This window comes from Dipodomys ordii, unplaced genomic scaffold (genome assembly GCF_000151885.1).
Source record: "Dipodomys ordii isolate 6190 unplaced genomic scaffold, Dord_2.0 Scaffold89, whole genome shotgun sequence".
In the NCBI taxonomy this organism is placed as follows: Eukaryota; Metazoa; Chordata; class Mammalia; order Rodentia; family Heteromyidae; genus Dipodomys; species Dipodomys ordii.
Genome location: NW_012267305.1, coordinates 1,541,360 through 1,566,392, shown reverse-complemented (window position 1 = coordinate 1,566,392; position 25,033 = coordinate 1,541,360). Strand labels below are relative to the sequence as shown.

The 25,033-nt window shown below is 46.4% G+C and overlaps 1 protein-coding gene across 1 annotated transcript in view; it reads left to right on the top strand.

Annotated features, from left to right (window-relative positions):
- Positions 1-18,205, top strand: part of Mamld1 (mastermind-like domain containing 1) — a 60,256-nt gene extending 42,051 nt beyond the window's left edge. The window contains exons 3-4 of the mRNA XM_013025953.1: positions 13,319-13,403; positions 15,959-18,205. Of these exons, the coding sequence (XP_012881407.1) occupies positions 13,319-13,403; positions 15,959-17,067 (1,194 nt within the window). The 3' untranslated portion in view covers positions 17,068-18,205. The remainder of the gene's footprint in view (positions 1-13,318; positions 13,404-15,958) is intronic.
- Positions 18,206-25,033: the final 6,828 nt, after the last annotated feature.

Here is a 25,033-nt window from a genome sequence, read left to right as displayed (position 1 = left end):
CCAGAAAACCGGAAGTTGCGCTGTAGGTCAAGTGGTAGAGTGCTCGCCTTGAGCTGAAGAGCTGAGGGACAGCGCCCAGGCCCAGAGTTCAAGTCCCACAACCGACAAAAAAAAAAAAAAAGTTTTTGGAGATTTACATGTTTTTATAGCTGGGGAAAATGTGGTCCTAAAAGGAAATAATAGATCAGTTACAAAAATATATACAAAAATCTTCAAGAAAATACCGAGACAAATCAAGTAATATATAACAAATATGAAACAATATGGCCAATTGGGATTTATCCAGGAATGCAAGGCTGGTTCAACCTATGAAAATTATTCATTAAATTATACTAGAGTAGCTCTTCTCCACAGATATAAGTGGGAAAATAGCATTCTCAACTTCACACAGCTCATAGTAAGATCCAAATTGAATCACACACTATGGAGGTAGAGACAGGAAGATCATGGTAGCCTAGATTACAGTGTCGGGAGACACTGTGTCCGTAAAAGCAGACAAACATGAAATAGACTCTGTTGTCTCTGTTTTCTGCATGAAAACTGATGTTTAGAAAGGTTACAGCATTTGCCTGAAGTTCAACAGGTATGAAGTACATGGAGGAGCTTAGCATAGACACATCTCTTACCTCTCTCTCCAGTACCCTTCAATGTTCCCCTCTTTGACTGACACTGCAAGATTAACTTATCATAGTTCTCAGATCATCTACTGTCAAGCCCATTAGATGGGCTACATGCTATAATATGGGAGTTTCCTTCCTGTTCTGTTAAAACAGCCCTTTCTTCTGTGCCAGCGTGTGACAACCCTCAGAGCCAGGCTGTTTGCCTTGATGTAATATAGGTTAAATAGACATATAGATATGCTAATAACGGAAATATCTGTGCAAGGACTGGAAAACCATAAAGAAACAGACATTAGCAGGAAAATCAGAGAACAAATGTCAGGAAAGCAGAAGTAAAGGGTGTGGGGGAGAAACATGGGACTGTTCTTAGCCTCTAGAGAAGATGGGTATCAAACCGGCGTGGTGTCTGGCAGAGCCTTGCATACCAAAAGCTCTCAGTTCCTGATGGGATAAAGCAATGGAAACAGTATCAAAGAGAATAAGCTGTGGTAGGGTCGGGACTCAGAAAATTGATCCCCTTTTTGGGTTTAGACCTGGGCTTCTCACAGGAAACTGTTTGAGGGATGCTTAGTCAACTTTCCTACAATTGTATACCATGGGACTAGTACTAGGCATCTGAGAAACTTCACAGTCAAGATTAAGGATGTTCATTCCAAATGACTAGCTACTCTCACCATTGAGGACAATGGGAGAGCACATACCTGATGCTATGCTCTTAAAGGGATTTCAGAGCTTTTGGATTGTGACCACAAAGAAGGAAATGTGGCATTGGGCTACTATCCCTTCTTCAACTGTCTCCACCTCATCTGGTCTGCTCCCGTGTTACAAATTTGAGCTTCCAAAAGTATCTACTCCCTCTTTTAAAACCCAGTGTGAAAAATTCCACCATAGAGTAAGGCACGGAGGCTGTGAGTAACTGTAGGAGCACAGCCTGGGTTGAAGGCTGATATACAGTAGCTTTCCTAACACCAGCTTGCCCATTGAACTTAGATATGTAGTAGCCTTAATTCTTTGCTCTTGGTGAGAAACAAGGAGGGTTGAAAGAATCCAGCTCTGTATGCTACATTTCCTTTTCATCTCCCTCATAGGCCTTTGATTTTCAACTGGCTCTCTCTCTCTTCACTAAGCTGTATATCAAAGCTGTACATCCTAGCCCGACCCTTCTTTTCTGCTTTCCTGGATTTCAGACTAGGAGAAATGACTGACTTGGGGATGAATAGGATGAAATATGGTGCCATGGACTAGAAATGAAGAATAAGGAGCACTGAGTTCTAGTCTAGTTCTAGTTCAGATGTGGGGCCAAGCCCTGTCCTGACATAATCCATGGTGTTCCCAGTGTGTTAATCAACAAATATCTGTGATAAATTACCTTGCAAGGAAAGAGAGTTTATTTCGACTCACAATTTTAAAGGCTTCTGTCCATGACCGATTGAGTGTGTGAAGCCTAAGAGCTCATACTGATGAAGGCCTTTTCAGCACACAACCAGCAGTGGAAAAGAGAAAGGAAGAGACCAGTGCCCTATTCTCTTTTCAGGGCATGTTGTCATTGACCTAAAAAACTCTCCACTGTGCCCCACCTCTTAACTACTCTCAATAGTGCCAAGCTGAAGACCAAGATTTTATCATATAGTCTTTTAGGAGACATTCCAGAGGACTTGGTATCAGCCAGTATTTCACAAAAGGTAGCATTCCTGAGCTCCAAAAACCAAATATCTGCCATTCAGTGGCAAAAGAAACTTCCTGTAGGTCTTCTTGACTCTCAGCCTCTGTCTTTAACTTACTTAGTGATCTGAGTCAAACCACCGGACTTCATCTCTAGAAAATAATGACCTGAGTAGGTGACTGCTCATTTCCCCTCAAATTATAAAAGTGTTAGGGACATGGGTGTATCCCAAGAAGACAGAAAGTTAGACCTTTGCTGGCAGGAAAACAGATCATGGTAAGATAGAGAGGGAATCGGAGAGACAGGTGACCATGAGACAGGAGGAAGAGCAAAACATCCCAGCAGAAAGAAGTCAGACCCTGTGTCCCTTGCCCTGCTGAAAGTCAGAATTCCTGACAAGGACTCAGAGAGTCAACGCCAGCAAGTTTTCAATGGCCTGCTGAGAGTGTGCTGAGCTAGAGCTTGCTGCCTTGACCTGCAACTCCCTGAGCCTGGAGCAGCTCCAGATAGAACTGTGATTTGTAGCATAAGACACAACTGGTCCGAATACCAACTGGGATAATACATGAAATATTCAAATGTCTTAGAAGCCCCAAAGGTACCCCTCTCTCTTCTTAGAAATAATAACCTTTCCTGATTTCTAAGAGCCAATTCTAGAATAACCCTAAACTCTGAGGAGCTTTGAGCACATCCTAGTTAAACCACATGCATTACCGATATCTGTGGCTAGTTATCTTCTACACAGACTCCACAGATGGTTTGCTTCATTTTGTGTTGGTCTTTATTAGTTTCAATTTACAGAGTGCCTTTGTCTTTTTTTAAAAATATATTGTATCATGTTTCATAGTAGACTTGGAACATGCTGACAACATAACTCTCAAGGGAGAATAAAATATATAAATACAACTGTATGAAGTAGGACAAGTCTTGTTAGCATGTTGGAATAAAGAATTTACTTTTTCTACATACAAGTATATATTTCACATTATATACACTCCTTTACTGTGAAATATAATACTGATATAGAAAAGTGTACAAGATCTATATGTACAGCGTAACCAAAAGCACAGAGTGAGAATCTATACAATCCCACCCACAGGGAGAAATAGAATGTTGATGAGCACCAAGAAGATCCTTGTGTGTCCCTCTTAATTACAGACCCCTGTCCTCATGAAGCTACCCATGACCTGGATTATAAAACAGTTACTCTATTTCTTTGCTAGATAGCTTCACCACTTACTAATGAACTCTTAAACATACGCTAAGTTTGTTTTGAAAAATGGAGTGGCAAATAACACTCAGATACATAAAGGAAGTCATAGGCACTACTAGCTGAGCATTTCCAGAAGAAAGCAAATCCAGCTGCCACAGTCATCTTCAACTCCCAGCTTTCTGCTAAGGAAAAGCAGTGGCTAAAGTCTCAAGAATCTGGAAACAGATAGAGCTTGCTATTGGGATACTGGGCAGACCTGGTTCTAGACCTGCCGAAGGTAGGAGGGCGAGGCACTGAGGGAATGCACTATACTCTGGGTTTTGCATTTGCACTTGCCACCGCCTGTGCCCAAGCCCTTGAGCTTTCAGATGTAGGTCACTGTGGACATCTCCATGGGCGATATCTGGCCAGCTGATCCAGGCAACAGGATCTATTGAAGGAAGAGTGGAAGTTGGTCAGCTATGATCAAGCCAGAGTGAAGCGAAAGCAGGTTCCTAAGGATGCAGCATCAGGGAAGGAATGCACCCATCTGCTTCTTCAACAGCGTCCAACCCTCCCCATATTCGCCAACCCATTCTATTTCACAGTCAGTCCAGGTTCAGAGAAAATATGAGGCTCTTGTTGCTGAACCTGAGAGAGATTCTACCCTATAAACCAAGTGGCTTTTCAGCTTTCTCCTTTGCTGCCTTGTGTTTCACCTTCCTTGGGGCTGGGTAGTCAGTTGGATTTATGTGTCTACTTTTTTTTGAGATGGATTCTAACTAGGTTCTCCAGCTTGGCTTCAAAGTCCTGGGCTGGCTTGAGTCTCAGTCTCTCAGTTAGCTGGGAATGACTATAGAAGAATACCACTATCTAAATTTTAGCTTCATGAACTAGGGTGCTGTTATGTCCTTTTCTGGTCTTACTTTCCTAGTAGGATTTGGTCATAAAAACAAAATTGGAACCCTTACTGTAGTTTTAATGGGCTTTGGGATAAATGAAGTAAATAGAGGCATTAAATTTGTCCTGTCTCCTCTGTCATTTGGATGGCTTTTTGGGAGATATTGAGAGAACTTGGATGACAGAGGAGACTGGGTGCATAAGTATAAGGGTTATGCTGTGGACATTGCTTCATAGAGTATTGTTTTAGTTTTGGCAATTAAAAACCTGGACTTCTTTTTTTTTTTAAAGTCAGATCCAGGTTTAGCTTCCATCACTGCCATTTTCTTACTAGGCGCACAGGAAAGAGATGACATTTGGTTGTTACCCTGACTGGGAACTTTATCACCAATTAGCATGTGTTTCTGCCTTTCATTTAATTAGGAACAGAAATTGCTTATCACATACCCTATACATGTGTGGCCCAAAGAAAAAGTCACTAGGAATGTTAACTTGGAGAGGAATCCTAGCATAAGGTAAATCACTATCTGTGGAAAGGATAATTATAGGATGGCATCCCCTCCTTTTCTGGGCCTCAGATAGCATGTGTCTGCAAACTGTGTGTTTACACCCTTCTCCACTTCACTAAGTGACTCCAGGTCCATGCTTGATTGTGATACTAAGCTAGGGTTGCCCACACTGTGGAGGCATCTTCTACAGGTGGTCATTTTCATGGACTATCTTCAGTTCTGTGGGTATTCATATTGACCTCTCACTAACATCTCACAAGTCATATGAAGCTATGAGGGATTGCTGGGGAGAAGCTTTGAACTGCTTTCATTCTCTACAAATAAGACACATTGATTCTTTGCTTTTAGAATGAGTCATCACAGAGCAAGAAAGTCATCAGAACCCCAGTAATATTTGCATATTGGGATTTTTAATGCCAGTGTGGTTGTAAGTTATTGTGTTTAGAGTTATCCAACATCTAAGGGTATAGGTATAAAGAATTTCTACTCCTGTCTCAGAAGACAACTTTGCTTCAAGGACAAATGGGAACCTGATGAAAGGAAACTATAGGTGCCAGTGAGTGAGCTTCTGTACTAAGGAGCCTCTACACCCTTTAGAGTTACTCCCCAAACCATCAAAATAGCAAAGAATCATTTGGGTTTGGAGGGAGTTACCTATTTTTGCTTTGGCTGGGCTAGTGTTATCTCTAAAATTTGCAGATAGTTGGATCGTCTTTTTATTCCCATTTTTAAAGATTTATCATTTTAAATATTTATAATTTGTTCCTTAGAGTTTGTCTTGTTCCTCCCTTGTAATAGCTCGCTGGTATATTTCTTGTGCCACATTATAACAGCTTTTTTCCCATTTGAAAGCTTGATTTCCGTATGGCAAGTTAGTAATCATGCATGCATATATGCACCGTGACAATGCCACAGAGCCACGGTGTGCATCTTGCTCTGCTACAAACTAGCTGTGTGACTTTGGGCAACTTAGTTAATCTCTCTGGGCCTAAATACCCTCTTCTGTAAAGTAAGGACTTATAATAGCTTCACCGACAGCTGTTTATAAGCATTGATGGAGACTAAATAGTTAAAGTCCTTGGAATAGTCCCTGGAGCATAACAAGTGTTCAATGAATTCAAAGGTGGCAGTTCTTACTGTTATTTCAAATAATGTATCTATGTAATAGGTATTTAGTGTTGATTGGAGGCAGTGAATCCAATGGAATCCAAGTGTTTAACTTAGATTGGGGGAAGGATTATATCCCTGTGTATTGGGATGTTGGGGTGACAGAGTGCATCAGTCACAATTCAGGTATTAAGAGCATGAGGCATAGTTATCCTGTAGAAAGAATAATGCCTTATTACAAGGCATCCCTCAGCCCTTTGGACACCATGGCTGCATATCGACAGCACATTTGAGTTTCCCAGCTCTTACTGACATGGATATCAAGTACAGGTTATTTTAATTGCCTTGGCTGAAAGAATTGGGTTACATCTTCAATATGCTCAATACTGGTAAAATTCTTGTCCTATAAAACACAGTGGCAAGGGAAGTCCTACCCACACAAGCCCTGAAACCTTAAGGCCTGGTAGGGTCAACTGCTTGGTTTTGTGCTCACCATTTGGTTTTGCAGGTCCTTCAGCATGTTGGCAAACTCATGCCTACAAACCAAGTTGGAGTCGTGTACTCTGATGCTGGGGGTGGGGGAATAGGAACAGGGCGGGGGGAGGGGGGAGGGGGGAGGGATCAAAATTAGTCAAAGTCATTGCTGATGAACTAGCCATCTGATTTAGCTTTATGTCCCATTGTCATCAAGACTGATTGCTTAAGGCAGGAGACTCATCACACGAAACCCACTCATGGGCATGAAGTGCTCTCCAAACCCCCTCATCTTATAGATAAATTGTTGGGGCATTGGGAAAGGGGAGATGCCATGGGCATTTTGAAAGGAGAGAGGAAATACCTTTTAACTGCTTCTTGAAGGTGTCCATGAGCTAAGGCAAGCTAAGACCACCAAGCTATTTGGGTTTGTGCCCCTAAACCAGTCAGGATGCATAACCACAGCACATAGACAACCCAACTAGGTGATCAGAGCAGTGACGAAATCAGTCCAAACCATTTCATGGCCAAGCAGCTGATGGATTGTTCAATCGGTTGTTGTAGACTCATGTAGACAAATCCTGCAAGCTTGGGGAAGCCAGGCCCCCCCAGGTCAGCCTCGGGCGACAGCCCCCATCCCGCCAGGCTCTGGGGAGTGAGTCCTTCCTGCCCGGCAGCTCCTTTGCTCATGAGCTGGCCCGAGTCACCTCCTCGTACAGCACCTCAGAGGCAGCGCCCTGGGGCGGCTGGGATCCGAAGGCCTGGAGGCAGGTGCCTGCTCCTCTACTGCCTAGCTGCGACGCTGCAGGTAAGTCATTTCTCCCTGAGCCTCGCTTTTCCTCATCTGTCAACTGGGGCATGGTCCCCTGCTCAGCCTGCCCGCCCGCCTGCCTCACAGAGTTGTTGGGAGGAGCTCAGGAGGTGACAGCTCTAAAGGCAAGCTCTTTGCAAGCCATACAAGTTCTATACACCTGCTAGGGGTCCCTAAGTGCTTCCTGGCTCTGCTATACACTAGTTTCTTCTTAGCATTGTCTGGCAAGTGAACAACCAAAGCAAGAAGAGTGCTCCAGGCACTTTAACCTCATCTCTAGGGAAGTGAACAGGGGATTGCCCAGGGCACTGTTATTCTCTCTCCTTCTACCTTACACCTTCTGACACTGCACTTCCCTACTTGCCTGCCTAGCCCAGCTGCTACACTGGGAGCCTAGCTCTGCATGCCCTCACGCAAGGCCTACCTGGTTGATACCTAGTACATGTTCTGGAACAGCCTCCCCAACCAATAATCGGCCATGACTTTCACACCCTGCAGTGTTCTTTGACCCCTACACCCTCCAAGTGGGAAGCTGGATTCCCCCACTACAGGATTGGCAGACAATGGCAATGCAAAAGGCAACTGAGTCTGTGCAAGGTGGCTGTGGGTTCGGAGCAGCCTCTGGATCCTAGAGTGTAGCAGGCATGGTGTGGCATGCCCCCATAGAGTCACATTAGCAGCCATGAGAACAAGATGATGGATACCAGCCTTGGCAGAGAATTTCATTTGGATCACAAAGTTGTTGTTCTAGTGCATGAAATATCAATGCGCACAGGATGTCTGCCCTATCTGTAAAGAAAACTGAAGAAATGAGCATTTGCTAAGTGATAGCGATCAGAAGATGGTCATCAAACTGAAAGGGGCTCCTGGGATTCTGGCCTTTAATGGAAATTCTGCTTTAGTACATACAGCCTTGTTCTCTTTATCCAGTCTCTGCCCTGGCTTGGAAGAACAAGCAGTGCTTTCCATTCAAGGGCTATTGATTTCTCTCTCCCTCCGAGTCACACCACTCCTCAGCTGTTCGTTGTTCGGCTGAAACCAGAAGAATCTTGTCCAGCCCAAAGCTGCCAGGGAAACAGAATTAGCAAAACGGATGGAGACATCCACTCAGGATGTCGTAGCTTCCATCCTGCTCTGCCCTGCCCTTCCCAAGCCTTGGAAGCCACAATGGCAAAGCTCCCAGCTAGTAGGCCTGCAGAGTTCCTATCCTCCACCTCACGGTCTTTCTGCCCTGCCTGAGCCAGTGCCAGGGACAGGGGCAGTGGGTGGGGGTTGCTAGGAACTTGGGAAGCTGATCCCACCTAGAAGGCATGAACCTCTCCCTTGTCCCTGCAGCCTGTGAGTCATAGTGAGATGGAAGATGGAAGCACTTTGAGGATGAAGACAGACTCTGGTTTCCTCTGGCACAGGATTATTCCCAGCATTTAAAGCAAGCCATGCTGAGACCAGCCAGCCTGGAGGCACCAAGACTGAGGAGAAGGCAGAAAAGCTTACACACTCATAGGCCCTGAGGAAAACAGCCAAGGGAGGAGAAAAAAGGGACAGATTGCTGGAAGCTCAGTCACTTGGTTTTGATGACACTTATTTTCCGAGGCCCTCAGTAGCAGCTTCAGACTGCATTGAATGCGGGATAGCACTGTGGGTGGGCAGCTCCTGCCCCATTTGTCCAGAAGAGCAAGGAAAGGCTTCAGCAAGGCCAACACTGCCCCATGTTTTGCCTAACATGGAGGAGGCAGGCACATTCCACATTCCCTCCTCTAGGTCCCCACGTGACTGAGGGTTCTGGCAATGGCTGTCAATTTATCAACCATGAACCATCACATATTGTCTTTAGAACATGGTCTTCTTTGACTGATTTACTTGTGGCTTGCCACTCTCCCTGTCTTGTCTAGGCTCCATAAGTATAGAAACACCCCACGACAACATGGCTCTGGGAACAGAGCCTGGACCATAGTAAACCAATAATGTTTGTCAGTTGGCTGATACTAAGATGGGCTGGGCCGCTCCATCAGGTCCAATTGCCCATTGAGTCCTTGGGCACATAAGGTAGGGTTAGGTGCTTTATAGTCACAGGGTGAGTAAGTTACTTCTAATGTGGCTTACAAAATCTACAAAAGAAAGTGTTTGTCTACATGGAATAATAAACAAGCCCACACTATAGTTGATTAATCTTTAAGGCAGATAACTGACTACATTCTGCCACATGGCAGGCTGGCTCTGTGTGGGACGCTCATAGGGCAATGTCTGCTGCTCTGGGAGATGAGGCAGGGTCACCTCCTAGAGGAAAAGAAATCTTCTTCCTCCCTCTCCCTTTCTTCTCTGCTGTCCTCCTCTCCTCTTTCTTCTGTCTTTTCCTCCTCCCCTTCTCCCTCTGCCTCCCTTTCTTCCTATCTCCCTGCCCTCCTCTAGAGGATTATGGGGTGAGTGTTATCTGAATCTGGCTGAATCTCAGGAATTTTTTTGTGGCTCACCTGTCCAATTCCTGCTGGTTGCCAGTCCTCTCACCTTCACCCAACTGGAGAGTACTTTAAGTGCTGGCATTAGTAATGAAATAGGCTTCCCAATACAGAAGCTGAGAGTATGACCTCAGATGAGGGGCTTGGAAGAAATTAGCATGTGGTACATGCTGGGTAGAGCAGATGCAGCTCCTGTCCCAATTCGTTGGCAAACCCCGTGCCAGGCTCCATGGTACCAGTTGACAGTGATCGAGTGTGGAGTTTGCGATCACACAAGTTGAGGCCGTAGCATTTCCATCAGCCTCCAGAGACCAATAGGTCTTTCTATCTTCTGAGTATCAGCAGGAAGCTTCTAAAAGGCAGCCCAGGACCATTCTGTGAATGTGGCATACTGGGGCTGGGAGAGGGTGTGGCAAAGGAAGAGCAGGGCTTTAGTTCCCTGGTACTTCCAGCTGGCCTCAGCCCTACACTCACCATGGTGGTCACGTGGGAAACACTCTGTGACTCACACAGGGCCTGCCTGTCACTGTCACTGGCTCGATGGGATTGAGTGACCTTGGCATTTGCAGCCTTCGAAAAATTGAGGGTTTTGATGGCCCCTGTGTAACTTTACTTTTAAAAATCCACATGACCTGAGCTATTTTTCACCAGAGGACAGAAATCGAATGTACCGTCACTAAACAGCAATTTCAGCCACTGTTTCCTCCTGGTCACTGAAACCATTTGTCATTTCCTGTTTTCTCCATTTTCCAACGATTCTAATTGTCAGTGTCAAAAGGCAACAACTGTTTTCTTGGGGCTTATCTTTGGAGCACATTGATTTAGAACAAAGGATGGGAGCCTCCGTCTGCAAAACACTGCAAAACAAAGGAAGCGGCCCCCTCTGTAGGCCTGCAGACAATGCCCTGCTTCCCTCTGCCAGGGACAACAGGATTGACCAGGGCAGGAGCAGAGAGAGGACTGGCCCTGCTCTTAGACACCTTGGTGAGGTGACCAGCCCACAAGAGACACCTGTGTGCAAAGATCCTCCAGAGTTGATTACCAGCACTACAGGCTGAGCAAGGATACAACTTGGCTTTGGCCACATTTTCCTTTAAGTTTTGGATGTGCTGGAACTTGTGCTTCTGAGAATGAAGATTCACCATCATGTCATTAGTCCCTATATGGCTAGTCTGGGTAGGAAATGCCCCTTTTCAGCTAGCAAGTGGTATCCAGCACCTACATCCTCTGATTTCAGCTCCAAGCTAGCCTTTCCTTTTGTTTTCCATGTCCATGGGCAGACTTTCTCTGTAATAGGTCCTTTCACAGATTCCTGTCCTCCCTTCCTATTTCTTTGGCTAACCTCCATCTGTCCCATATAAGTGGAATTTTTTAATCTAATGAGGTTGTAAGAGGGGTTGGAGGTGGACTAGGGGTAGATCTAGGTAGAAAGATAGGAGTTTATTTCCAGATGTATGAGGATGAAGGACTCGAAGCCCTGGGTCTGTAGTTAGGAGGCTTTACACATGTTGATCTGAACAAGTCATTTAAGCTCTGGATCCCGAGGTTTCACATTAGGAAACAGTAGACTGTAGATCTGTCCTGATGTCCCCAAGCTGTTATAAGGGTCGTGGCCGGGTGGGGGCGGGGCGGGAGGGAGATAGAAAGAAAAGGGCTGCTTTCAGAAATGGCTCACCCTGCTGGGCACTGCCTGTGGCTCACACCTGTAATCTTAGCTACTCAGGAGGCTGAGATCTGACATTGCTGATTCATAGCCAGCTGAGGCAGACAAAATCAAGAGCTTATTATATCCAACTGACCAGCAAAAAGACCAGAGTGTCCATATGGCTCAAATGGTAAAGCACCAACGTTGAGCAAAAAAGCCAAGTGAGAATGTGAGGTACTGAGTTCAAGCCCAAGTGTACACACACACACACACACACATACACTCCCCAAACAAGAAAGTCTCACCTACTCAGAGCATCTCAGGCAGATGCTGTGGCCTGTGATGGTCATGTGACCTCCACAAGAAATCAAAGGAAATAATGGGTGGGACACGCACGAGACATTAAGCATGCCCCGCCCCATCAGTGCTTCCACAGGAAGAGGACCACTCGAATGATCAGATGATCAGCTGAGAGGCAGCATCCTCCCTCTACCCATAAGCAGCCACCCTCAGCAGGAGGAGGTACAAGTTAGGACAAGAAGCAGGCTAAGGGCAGGATGGAAAAGCAAAGCCCAGTCTGGGGAAATGGCTTCTAGTGTAGTCTTCCCAGTGCCATGTGTTTGTCCTCTCTGCCTTGGCAGGAATTGAAGCCAGGAGCTACTGCCAGGCCTGCAAGCCGGGCACACTCCCAAGCACTGGCCTTCCGCCCCACCCTCTCCCACTCCAGCCACCAATGCAGAGGACGTCTGGGGCCTTTTCTGTCAGAGCAGGCACTTCGTAGGCAGCCCCAGTTAAAGCATGAAGTCTTCTGGCATCTGGAGACACAAGCCAGAAAGTGGTCTGTGGGCGCATGCTCCTTGACACAGCAGCCTTGATGGTTGGATGCTGCCAGGCAGGCTGCTTGAGAAAGGGAGAGCTGGCAGCATGTGAGCAGAGACGTGTGAGCATTAGATTCGGAGTCAAGACCTACAATCACTTGGCTCTGACTTGCTGAGAATCTTACAGTGAGTTGTGCCTTCTCTGGCCTTGGGCCTTTCTTATTCTTACCTGACTGTGTTCCTCCCTTGGCTTCATGAGTGAATCCCAGACTCTGCCAGCCTGAGCCCCTGAGCATAGCTCCTCCCCTTGCTCACATCACAAGCTCTGGGATGTGAGCACAGCTCCTTTCCTTGCTCACATCACAGGCTCTGAGATGAAAACAGGAAGCTCCTCCCTATTCAGCAGGAAAAGAAATTGGTAGTGTCTGGCTACTCTTGGTGTCAGACAGTGTGTCCATCTGTTCGCGTCACTCTCCAGCTGCTCATAGCAGGACTGCCCAAGCCTCAGCAGTACTACCCACCACCAAAGAGCCCAGTGTCTGTTCTGCTCCAGCCACAACATTGGATTGTCCAGTCTTGACTTGTCTGGGAAATTTGAAATCCAGTCCCTACTCCTATTGTTTATCATCCTCTGAATGTAGCTCATATGCCTGGATCTCCCTGAGACGGGCATGCCCAGATACCTATTGGTACTGGGGGCATGGTTCTGGCCAAGGCAGAGTAGCATAGGACTGTCACCTCCCTCCTTCTACATATTCTGCTTCTAATAATGCAGCCTAATATTACATTTTTTTGATGATCACGTCTCACTGCTGAGCCATCCTGAGTAGATGGATATCCGAAATGCCTCACTGTTTTTCTATGTGCTCTCGCTATTAAGCTCTGGCCCTCCTGCTCATCCTATGCTGTTGCAGTTGTTTCTCTTAACCCAGGCACAGAATCTACTTGTATTTATAGCTGTGGATCTTGCTCGGGAGGGTGGGGCATGCATGCAAGTGTGTGTTGATGTGTTCACTCATGCTTTTGCTGCACCAAAGCCAAGTCCTAGGTCCCCATACAGAAATCCAAGGCTAATAGTTCTGTGTGGCTGTAACCTAACATATCTTTTCAATCTTCCATTTAGCAAGAGAAGCAGAGATCAGGTCTTACGGCAATGACCCCTAAACAGTGGAGTGAGCATATCGCCCAGCAAATGAGTCCATTGCAAGGTAAGTGGTTAAGATCAATGTATCCAAAGTAGCCAGTATGAGGAAGGTGCTTATGTGCAAGTGTGTGAGAATTCATTTCCCAGTAGGCAATTGCTATGTGTGATGTGAAAGTACTGAGAGACAGAGAGACAGAGAGAGAAGAGGTACGAAAGCCAGTTAAATGGTGTCCAGATAGTTCATTCATATTGGCAGCCACCTTTAAGAAGGCTTGGTTCTTTTTGTTGTTGTTGGTTGTGGGGCTTGAACTCAGGGCCTGGGCATTGTCCTTGCTCTTTTTGCTCCAGGCTAGCACTCTAGCACTTTGAGCCACAGCTCCACTTCTGCTTTTTGAGGGGTTAATTGGAAATCTCATAGACTTTCCTGCCTGGGCTGGTTCTGAGCCACGATCCTCTGATCTCAGCTTCTTGAGTAGCTAGGATGACAGGCATGAGCCACCAGTGCCTGGCTGGAGGCCTGATCTTAATAGTTCCAAAAATCGGGCTGGGAAGGTGGCTCAGTGGCAGAGCGCTTGCTTTGCATGCATGAGGCCCTGAGTTCGATTCCTCAGCACCACATAAGCAAAAAGAAAAAGCCGGAAGTGGCGCTGTGGCTGAAGTGGTACAGCACTAGCCTTGAGCTGAAAAGCTGAGGGACAGCACCCAGGCCCAGAGTACAGGCCCCACCTCAGGACCCCTCCAAAAAATAGTCCCAAAAATCACTTTAATTCAAGAGATTGACTGGGCTTAGTCGGACCTTTTAAAAGCCACTCTTGTCCATGGGAGGGGACCAGAGTTCTTAGCCTAACCTTTCCTCACACATGCACTCTTATTGCTAATGGGTTTTGGGGTATTCTGGCAGGTATGAGGTATATAAAAGGGGGTCCAAGATGCTCCCCCTTAGACAGTCTATGCTGAGGCCTCCCAGTGCCTCTACAGATAACAGGAATCCATGTCCTGCCACATTTACTGGCTGAGGACAAAGCAGTTACCAGTGGTCAGGCATGGCACCTACTTCATGGAGCTTGCAGACTGGGCAGGGAAGCTTTAAGTGAAGCAGTCATTAGAAGCCATGGCATGATCTTGGAACAAACCAAAGGGACAATCTGAGGCTCTTGGCAGTTGTCCTCTGTCCCTCAGACAATGTCACCTGCCACATGATTGTCCCTGCATTCTCTTCCAAAAACCCCTGTCCCTTTGGACCTTATACCCACCACACATCTGTGTCCTCTATCCAGGGTAGACTTAACAGTCAGGCTTCATCTTTAAAAGTGACAGACATGTTCCACAAAGTCTGATCTTGGTAGAGGGTTAGTCTTAGGAGACCAATTAAACCTAACCAAAAGCCTTCACACTTTCATGCTAAGGAAAAATCCTAGGCATACTTACAAGAAAAATAACGCCACTCATCACCATAAGTAGACTGTGGTGGCGGGGGGTGGGGGGGGAGGCGGGGTCATAACAGGCTGGGACTAACAGCTCACACTTCCTGTTCCTGCTTGACCTTGGGCAAACTTCATGATAGACAGATATTTCAGGCTTCATACCACAAAAACACCAGCAGATACCAGCCACAGCTGAGAGAAAACATTGTCAGAATTAGCACCTAGGTCCCTTTCTATCTACCACTCTTGTTTCTGCAGTGCAGTTACTCCCAAGCAATCCTAGATTCCAGCCTTTAGAAAGAAACCCCAAACTGGCACCAGTGGCTCACACCTGTAATCCTAGCTACTCAGGAGGCTGGGATCTGAGAGTAGTAGTTCAAAGCCAGTCCCGAAAACCGGAAGTGGCTCTGTGGCTTAAGTGGTAGAGTACTCACCTTGGGCTGAAGAGCTCAGGCACAGCTCCCAGGCCCAGAGTTCAAGCCCTATGACCGATTTCCCCCCACCCAAAAAAAAGAAAGAAGGAAAGAAAAAAAGAGAAAGAAACCCTACTCTAGTTCAGATCTCCACATATGGGAACACAGAGGCGGCCACACCACTGTCCCCACCTCTTACCCCACTCATCAGACAAAGATGCTGAAGCAAGCCCATGCCCTCTGCAATCGGACAGACTGAACCTTCTTCCTCAGCCCTTTCCTTGGGTACCTCCTCCTTGCCCTCCCTCCCTTTCTCCTAGTCGTCCTTCGTTTCCTTCCTTCCTTCCCTTCTCTCTCTCCTTACTTTTCCATCCTTCCCTCTCTCTTCTTCCCCTCCCTCCTTCCCTAATTTCTTTCTCCTCCACTATAAAATATATTACAGCGGGCAGAGGCAGTTGCCAAACCCTTGATACACAGCACTGAAGGTCAAAGCCGATGTCTTCCGGCCTCCTGGAGCTTCTAGTATGCTTGGGAAGCTTGCTAGGTCAGGTGGCATTTCAAGCCCAGCAGAGTAGGGGTGCTGTGAATATAGACCAGGGAGGTATGGGACAGTGTCCCCAAAGTCCTGTGTTCCAGGCTGAGGACATTTGAGTGGAAGGAAGGTACAGGGGAGGCCTAGTAGGGAAGTACACAGTGGGAGGTACGGTCAATGCTGGGCATGCAGTGTCTGTGCTAAGCTGAACATGCTTTTGAAAATCACCCTCCTGTCTCTCTCCCTGTAGCCGTCCAAGAACAAGTCACCTCCAAGTGTAGCCAGACCAAGGCAACCTCCCCAGCCAGCCAGAATCTGATGCCACCCAAAACTGGGGTCCTTCTGAACAATCTGAGTCCAGGAATAATGCCATTCACCAGGCACCAGAGTCCAAATGGCATGGGTATGATCTCATCAACTCTGAGGAAGCAGCAAGGAATATTCAACTGCAGTCATCAATATCATATAATGTCCAGCTCGGGCCACTCCCCCTTTGACAGTCTTGGCTCTGTGTGCCAGCATCTACAGAGTCCCAAGGCCAATTCCCCAGGAGTGCCCCTGAGCAAGTTCCATCCCAGGCCTCCCACCAGCCAAGCTCTAAGTCTCCACCAGCGCAGGCTACCCCATGTGGCAAGAATACCCACTGTGTTCAACAGTGCTACATGGGTGGTGGCAGCGGTATCTGAGACCACAGTGGTTTCAAATGTAGATAACAGCACCCACCAACCTGTGGGTAGCAATTCCATTTTTGCCAAGGCACCTGTGAGCGTGCCCCCACATGCGCCGACATTTCCACTGCAGCAAACGGCGATACAGCCCAATCAGGTGGCCCCAAGAGGCAGGCCTGGCCAGAAGGTGAGTAGTGCCCTGGCCAATGCCAGTTTTGGCCTGTTGGGCAACCACAATCTCCAACAGAGTCCAGTGCAGGGCCCTGTGCCTGTGCTGAGCACCCCCACGGCCCCCCAGCCAGGCACAGCCCACTCTGCTCCCATGAGTCCAATTCAGGCCATTGAGCCACCAAGCTATATGGCCACTATCATGGCCACCACTGCTGCTGCTTCTGCCATTGCCGCTAGCCACTCCTTGGGTCCATACAATAGAATGGATACAGCCCCTGAGCTGCTACCTGATAACTTCCCGCTCCAGGACCAGCCCCCAGGGAATGGTTCGACTTTGCCCCCTGACTGCAATGAGGTAGATCTCATGGAAACTCTCATGAAAGACCCCAGTGTGGGTATAAATGAAGATTGGATGTGTGACTTAAAGCTGATTGATGATATTTTGGAACAGCATTATGCTGCCCATAATGCCAGAGGCCAGAATGCTGGCCAACTCACCCAGGGTTCTGGGGAGCCTTAAATCAGAGTAGGATACTCCCAGAACCTCCGCCCCCCTACCCCACGCTGCTATGGTCTGAACCCACAGCAAATTCATAACTGGTTCCAGGCAGTCACACTTCACCCCTCCGCACAATTTGAGTAGTGTTGGCCTTGTCCATCCATCTCTCTTCTCTCTACGAAATAGCAAGCTGGTGATTTTTCAAGCTACTTGTACATATTTGAAAATTTTGTAAATGGTTTTCCTAAACATTAATGACAGAAGTATTTATACTTGGTTTTGTGACTTTGTAAATAAAGTGACGGCTTTGGTTTCAATTGGGTTGTGTTCATTCTGCATTGTTTTGTGTTTATTATGCATTGTTACAAATACGCAGACTGTGTTGTTGGCTCTAGTGATGCTTTGTTAAGCCAGGTGGATGAGTCACTATGGTTATGATATGATGAGTGACGTATGTTTGTGTGTATGTGCGCACGCGCGCGTGACCAAGGGATATTTGCAAACTGACAAATGCCAAATAGAAAACCACTTGGTCATTCATTTCCATTTTCCTTAAAAATTCAATCACCGCGTGTGACTCTTAATCTCTTTTGCAAACCTTTCGATCTCTGCTAGCTCTTTCCTGATGAGCATTTTATAGCATTACAGCTTTGCATTGTTAAGTGTCCCAGAGACACTGGTAGTTGGGTGAGAGTGTCCTTTCCAATTAGGTAAGGTGCAGAAGTGACAGAGGTGGCTGGGAGTTGAGCCCTAGCAGAGCTGTCTACCTGAAGGGCTGCACTCATTCATAAGGAAAGAAAGCTCCAGCCCCACACAGCTTCGGTGCACCCCCTGGCCGGCAAAGGGGATCCTGTCCTGCTCTATAGTCTGCTTTAAAGTCCTTTGCATTCAATTTGATGTAAAGCTCTGTGGTTTGGGGCAAACATTTGTAAACATTAATCATTGATTTGGGCTTTGTCTTTGATGGTTTCTATCTGCGATTATTGTCATGTATATTTAAGTGTCTGTTATAGAACACCCACATCCACTGTCCTGTAAACTTTTCTCATTGTCCAGATCTTTGTGTAATCGTATTTTAATTGCCACCTTGTATTTTGATTCTATATTTGCAATCTGGCGCGTTTCCAGCCAGCACTGTTTTTTTTTTCTTTGTTCTGTAATAAACAGCCAAGAAAAAAAACAAGTGTCTCTATTTTTTTTTCATTTTTCCCAAGGGAGCATTCAGTACCTACAGTCCTCCCTCCCTCCATTGCCCCCAAGGCAGCTAAGCCTGCTAGCATCTTTGGTTCCTTCTAAGGCACAGGGGTTATGTTTGAGTAGCACATGCTGCAACACTTTGGCACCACAGTGCATTTTACAGAGGTTTAAAGAGGAAGCAGGTAGCCCTGAAGGTCATTTGATGGTAGGGACATGGACAAGGATTCCTTAGGGTCTTCACTCCACAATCTTCTTGCCGTTGACAAAGATTGTACTTGCCCATCCTGAGCCAAATGCTGCCACCCTCAATCCTGGATGGAGCTAAATGGAATAGCATTCCATACTTTGTTAAAAGCAACATCTGGATAGATGCAAGACAATGAAGACAGTGAACCATGGAAGAGCCATGAAAGTTAAATTCAGGGCTCTGAGACTGCGGCATATCCAGTTACAGACCTAATTTTTTTATTGGTCAGTCATGGGGCTTGAACTCAGAGCCTGGGCTTTTTCAGTCAAGGCTAGCACTCTACCACTTTGAGCTACAGCACCACTTTTAGTTCTCTGGTGGTTAATTGCAAATAAGAGTTCACAGACTTTCCTGCTCTAGGTGGCCCAGGATCCTCAGATATCAGCCTCCTGAATAGCTAGAATTACAAGCATCAGCCACCAGATTCCTACTCAGACTTTTAATTCTTGAGTAAGGGACAATTACCAAGAGTGGCTGGGCCAGGAGTGGCTGTGAGGCAGGTGATATGTCAGCTACCTGGAAAAATGCTTGCCTTTCACAGGTAGCCATAAGGCCCTAGTATTGCAACTAGGCAGGTGAGCACCCCTACAATGTGTGAGAAAAAGGGGCTTCACTTTCCTTCACCCTGTCTCGGTATCAAAGCTTGGGCTAGACCCAAGCACGCTCCTTCTCTGTGATCCTACCAGAAGAGGTCATCAGGGGGGATGTGGGGAGAAGGTCAAAGTTGGCTGGCCTTCTGTGCAGGATACCAGTGGAAGGAGATCAGATTTGTCCCATCCCCAGCTGAGAGCCTATCTTCTCACACATCTTAATTTTTTCCCTTTATATCATGACCTGCTACCCTATCTTACCCCAAAAGGTGGGAGGAAGCTAGTTGGAACACACATACACACACACACACATACATACACACACTACACTACACCATACTACACTAGCATAATAAGCAACAGTGGGATCAGATGTAGTTAATATGTGTTCTGCGATGGTCTGCCATGTCCTGCAGAGCCTAAAAATGCTCTCAGAAGATGCCCATATCCAGCCTTTCATTAGTTGTGATGAAGGGCAAATATCCTAGTGATGGAAGCAACCACTCCAGTCTGTGGACCAGGGAAACACATTCACTGCAAAGCCCTGAACTCACAAAAGCCCCACCTGCTTCCTACCAAGCATCAAATAGGTCCAGGTAATAGATATGGTCCACCTGTATTCTGCAGCCAGTCACCACTCTCTTTGAGCATTGTTTCTCTGTCTTGAGTGCCCCCTGTCTATACTTACCAAACAGGCCCCCAAGTTCACCTCAGAGCCACACTGGATCACTTGGCCCATCTGTCCTGTCCCTCTGTCTCAGCCATCAAAGGCTGGGTGCCATGACAGCCCTTGGCCCATCACTAGCTGTGTGTTGGGTTACATGCCCACTGACTATTGTCCTGTGAAACCCCTGGCCATAGCTCTTCCTACTTCAGTTCTGCTAGTCCCCAAAGATTCACAATAAAAGCTGAGTTTGACCTTCTAAGCTAGTTTCCCCTTCCATTCCAGAGCAGTCTAACTTCCCAAACCAAACACATGGGCTTACTCAAGGCCAAGCCACAGGGAAGACTAGCTCCTCCAACCCTGTACCCCCTGACCCTGGCCTGACCTCACTATTACAGGCTCCTCCCATTTTACTGTCATGACGTCCCTTTCATGGCATCAGCAGGCTTGCTTTCACTAGCATCCTCCCAGGAGCAACTGTCTAAGGCCAACTCCAGCTCTCTTCCTCCCTTTGTAAAGAATGGCAGTCCTGCCTCCTACCCTCAGCCCAGAACAATCTGGCTTAGTCTCAGCTCTTTCCTCCTAAGTCCTCTAGTCAAAATACCAACTTCCCCTTGTTCTTAAAGTTGACACTTTGCTGCCCCATAGCTCTCAGGACCCACAGTACCCTGGGCCCGTCCTCCCATCTGGCTGGAAGCATGATGCTCTCTGTAGTTCTGTGGGCTATGCTTGCTTGTGTGTTTCATCTGAGTAGGGGTCTGACTTCCACTCGCCAGAGGGTTGGCTGCCACAATGGGCTAAAGCCCTCCACACCCCTTGAAGAACAGATGCCAGAGATTGGAGGCTGCTTGGTGACTCTATGTGGGAGTCCACCATCATCCTGCCTTTGAGAGCAGTCTGGTCTCAGTTTCTATGTAGGCCCCCATCCTGGCTGGAATCTCTTCCCTGGGTGGATTGTGAAGTAGAAGTCTCACAGCTGTCAGCTGGAGGTTCCTGAAGAACTACTGGTGACCCAAAGGCCTCCTCACAGAAGAGGCAGAAACAACCAGGGGTTGCTGGGAGAAGGGTTCCTTTCAGAATCCACCGTATCATCCCACTCAGGGAGGATGACATTGTTCCTTACAGCAGGCCCAGGTTCTTTTGGGACACCAGGGCTAAGGCCTGTGGGTAACCAATTATCTGTTACTGGTTCTCTCACTAGGAAAGCCAAGGAGTCTAAACACAAGTCCTAAAACATAATATATGCTAGGCTTCCCTAGCGTGTGGCTATTCTGTGATTCAATGATAATGTATATGGCATGCACAAGGACGTAGGTGCATGTGATTCCCAACCTGACAGAGTCAATTGGGGAGGAGGTTTTGCATCTGCCAGGATTATGCCAGAGAAACAACAAATTAGAAGTACATTCGCATATATGTGAGATGGAAGTTGGCAACAGAAGTCCAGAATCTACAGTGCAGGCTGGACTTTATCAGGCAGGAGCTGACACTGAAGTCCTGGAGCAGAATTTGTTCTTCCTCAGGAAAAATAATTTTGCTCTTTAGGCCTTTCAACTGACTGGCTGAAGCCCACTCATATATTTCCAAGTTAATCTCCTCTACTTCAGTTAAACTGGTTGTAGATGTTAATCACAGCTACAAAATACCTATGAAGCCCTAGATTAGTGTGTGATTGATGAACTGGCCACTAGAGATACACACACAACTAACCAAAAGGAGAGAGGTGATATAAACACATTTACAGTACAATAGAAAAGTTGTGTTAAGGCCTATGAAGGAGAGAAAAGAAGCCTGTTTGTGGGTAGTTTGGTAGTAGAGGATAATTTGCATCTTGAGATTAAGTGACAGAAGGAAGAATCGAGACATGCAATGAAGTGGGCCCAGGTTGTTCCAGGCAGAGAGAACATCAAGGGCAAAAGCCAGTTGGGATGGGAAGGCAGCCAATGGGTAGGGCCTAGTGAGGCAGGTGGACAGACTAAGACCACACAGTGCTCTGGACACTGTCTTGATCCTACAATGGAAGCCTTCAGTCACTTCCTGGGCCATGTGGAGAATGGACCTCAGAATAGATGAGGACAGCCAATAAGGAAATCTTTTCTCTCCCTACTTCTTCCCATGGACTTCCAATGGACATTCTCCAACTCAGGAGGATCCAAACCCAACTCCTTGTAGTTTCCCCCAAGCATGAGCATGTTTGCATACAATCAAAGCTATTTATTGGAAATCTGAGGGTCCTCCAGGTGGATTTACACAATCACTATGATCCCACTGAAAATCTCAGTACAATTATTTTCTGTACATGCATGAGAAATCAAACTTACTCATCTTGGCATTTATTTAGACAAGACTAGTAAGGAAAATTCTTTTTAAAAACAGAGGAAGAAAGAAGGAAAGAAAGAGAGAGAGAGAGAAAGGGAGGGAGGAAGGAAGGAAGGAGGGAGGGAGAGAGGGAGGGAGGGAGGGAGAGAGAGAGGAAAGGAGGGAAGGAAGAAAGGATTCTGGAATTATTGAATATTAAAACATATTTGAACCAGTCATGGTGGCACATGCCACCCTGAACTCAGGGGGAGAAGTATTGCTAAGGGTATTAAATCAGTCTGGGCTACATGGTGACACTCTGTCTCAAAAACCCAAAACAAAAATTATGCTACTCCTCAGCAATGAAAAGAAATAAACTACTGATATAATCTATAGCAATTACATTGTCCTAACTGAAAGAAGCCAGCCCCTGCCTTCAAAAAAGTTTAGCTGACCTAGGATATACCCCCACATTTGCACAATAAGATCTATGATGGAGGAGAACTGATGTGGCTTTGACATGATAAGAATTCGCTACTGGGAAAAAAAATGCCATGGGCATTCAAAGATGTGTGCCCAAAATCTTGGATTACAGAATGATTAGACTCCACCCTAAATTGGAAATTTCAAGATGTCTGCTTAAAAAGCCATTTGATGGAGTATTATGCTACTGTTAAAAAATGGTACAGGATTTATCATTGGTTGGAAGTCTACGTTCCATGGCCCAAACTTGGCTGGAAACCCTTTCTAGGCCAGCCTGGACCAAATTAAATACCACAAGCAGACCATCCTGTGTAAACCCCAAATACAAAAGGAGCCTCAAACTGTGAATAGGCCTCCAGTGATCCATCACAGAAGTTGAGCCCACTCTTGTCTATCAAACAATCCCAGATGCCTTCAAAGAAAATTCTCAGAGAGACACAAAATCTCCTCACTCCTCATTCATAGGAATGCTAAGCCTGAGTGAAGGCCTCAGAAATTTGACCCCTCCCTGAAAAGAATGTTCTAAGCACAAGCCTCTCAAGAGGAGCCCCCAACAAAAGAAAACATTAGAGGATATATTGAATCTTAGAGTGGGAAAGTACTCTATACCCTCCCCTTACCAAATGACAATAGAAGGCCTCAGGAACTTGGGCCATTGGCCCTGCTACCAACTAACTACCTTCTCCGTCTGCTGGAAGAGTTGTTCCAATAGCAAGTCAGAAAACCGAGCCATCCAAAAGGTAGCAAATGGAGGTTGGTATTTGTCCACCTAAGACAACCACAGAGATGCCTGGGCTACAGGGTTAAAGGTATATCTTGCTCATGAGATGAAGAAAAGGTTGAATTTGGGAATGACTGTCCATGTTGCACTGCAAAAGATTCTTCCTGGAAGCAAAAAATAATGAGGAATCAGCAAGTAGTAACAAAGATGGGGACATATGCCAAAGAACCTTACTGGCAGCAGAACTGATTGAATTTCAGCACCAGTACCAAAACTTTCCACTAGCAATTTGAGGATCACCACAGGGCAAGCTGGTAACTTTCCAACATGGAAGCTGTGTTTTCCTCTCCTCAGATCTGTGCTTCTTTTTCCCACATTATTAATGGAGTAAAAGTTATCTATGTACTTTGAATGCCTTTGGAAGTGAAGATGTTAATGCTTTTTCATGACTTGGCCATTCTTTGGCATATCACAAGCATGCCTTCAGATTCTAAAGCCATTAATAAAATGAAACTCAGCCAGGCGCCAGTGGCTCATGCCTGTAATGCTAGCTGTTCAGGAGGCTGAGATCTGAAGATTGCAGTTCCAAGCCAGACCAGGCAGGAAACTCCTCGAGACTCAAATTTCCAATGAACTTCCAAAAAAAGCCCGAAGTGGAGCTGTGGCTCAAATGGTAGAGTACCAGTCTTGAGAGAATAAACTAAGTGACAGCAACCACCCCCTGAGCTCAAGCCCCAGGATCAGCACACACACACACACACACACACACACACACACACACACACACACACAAAGTACATGGGTGAATAAATAAGATGAGCCTCAGTATTAAGGGTATGAAGGAAAATATTGTTGGGGCATGTGGAAATATGCATTTTACTTTATATTGTTTGCAATAAGAGAATATTTTTATACTCCATAAAAATATTTCCACATTACGTAGCAAACAAGCATGTTGAAAGAAGCCTGCTATTAAAATTCGATGTGGCTTCAAAACGTTGTATACAGCAGGACCCACAGATCTGAAACCCTCCTTCTGACTGTTTCCTCCTGCCCCAGGACCCTTTTCTGGAAAAAGAGTGGCAAGCACCTCCCCTGAAGAAGCCAGGCCAGGCCTGGTTGTCTGTGTGGGACTGAGGATGAAAGTGAAGCATGGAACATACAAACACAGATAGGTGGATATCTTCATTAGAGACGTGGTCACGTACTGGAACAGGGTGGCCATGAGAAGACAATCTAAAAGGCTGTTCCTACACTTTGTCCCAGGTGAGGATGAAAGGCGCTGCTGCTTTCACTGCTGCCCACTCCTGCAATGGTGCAGTGGAACCCTCCACCAGGTTGCATTTGCTCCACAGTTCCCTGGCCCATGTCTGAAAAGCACTCCGGCTGGACCTTTCATGATGAGGCTGTCGATTTAGGTTCAGACTTTTCAGATGCCAGGCTGCAGAAAGTGTTTACCCCAGGCCCCCTCTGACTAGCTTCAGCCTCAGTCCCTAGGCCTCCTCCACTTCTTTCCTCCTGAAGTGAATTTTTCCTCTCTGTCTTTCTTTCCAAATCCTTCCCCATATGCAGCCACAAGTGGAGGCTTCCCTGTTTGCTCTAGTTGCCTGGCCATGGTGGTGGCAGTATCTCTGTCGTTCCATAAATTGAAATTGTCTGGTCACTGAAGATGGGAGGCACGAGGAATGGAAACACGCACTGTCATTTCTTTTGTCTGGCTGGCTGTGGTGTGCATTTGATAAAGCAAACTCCTCACACTCCACCATGGGGCCCGTGTTCAGCCACAA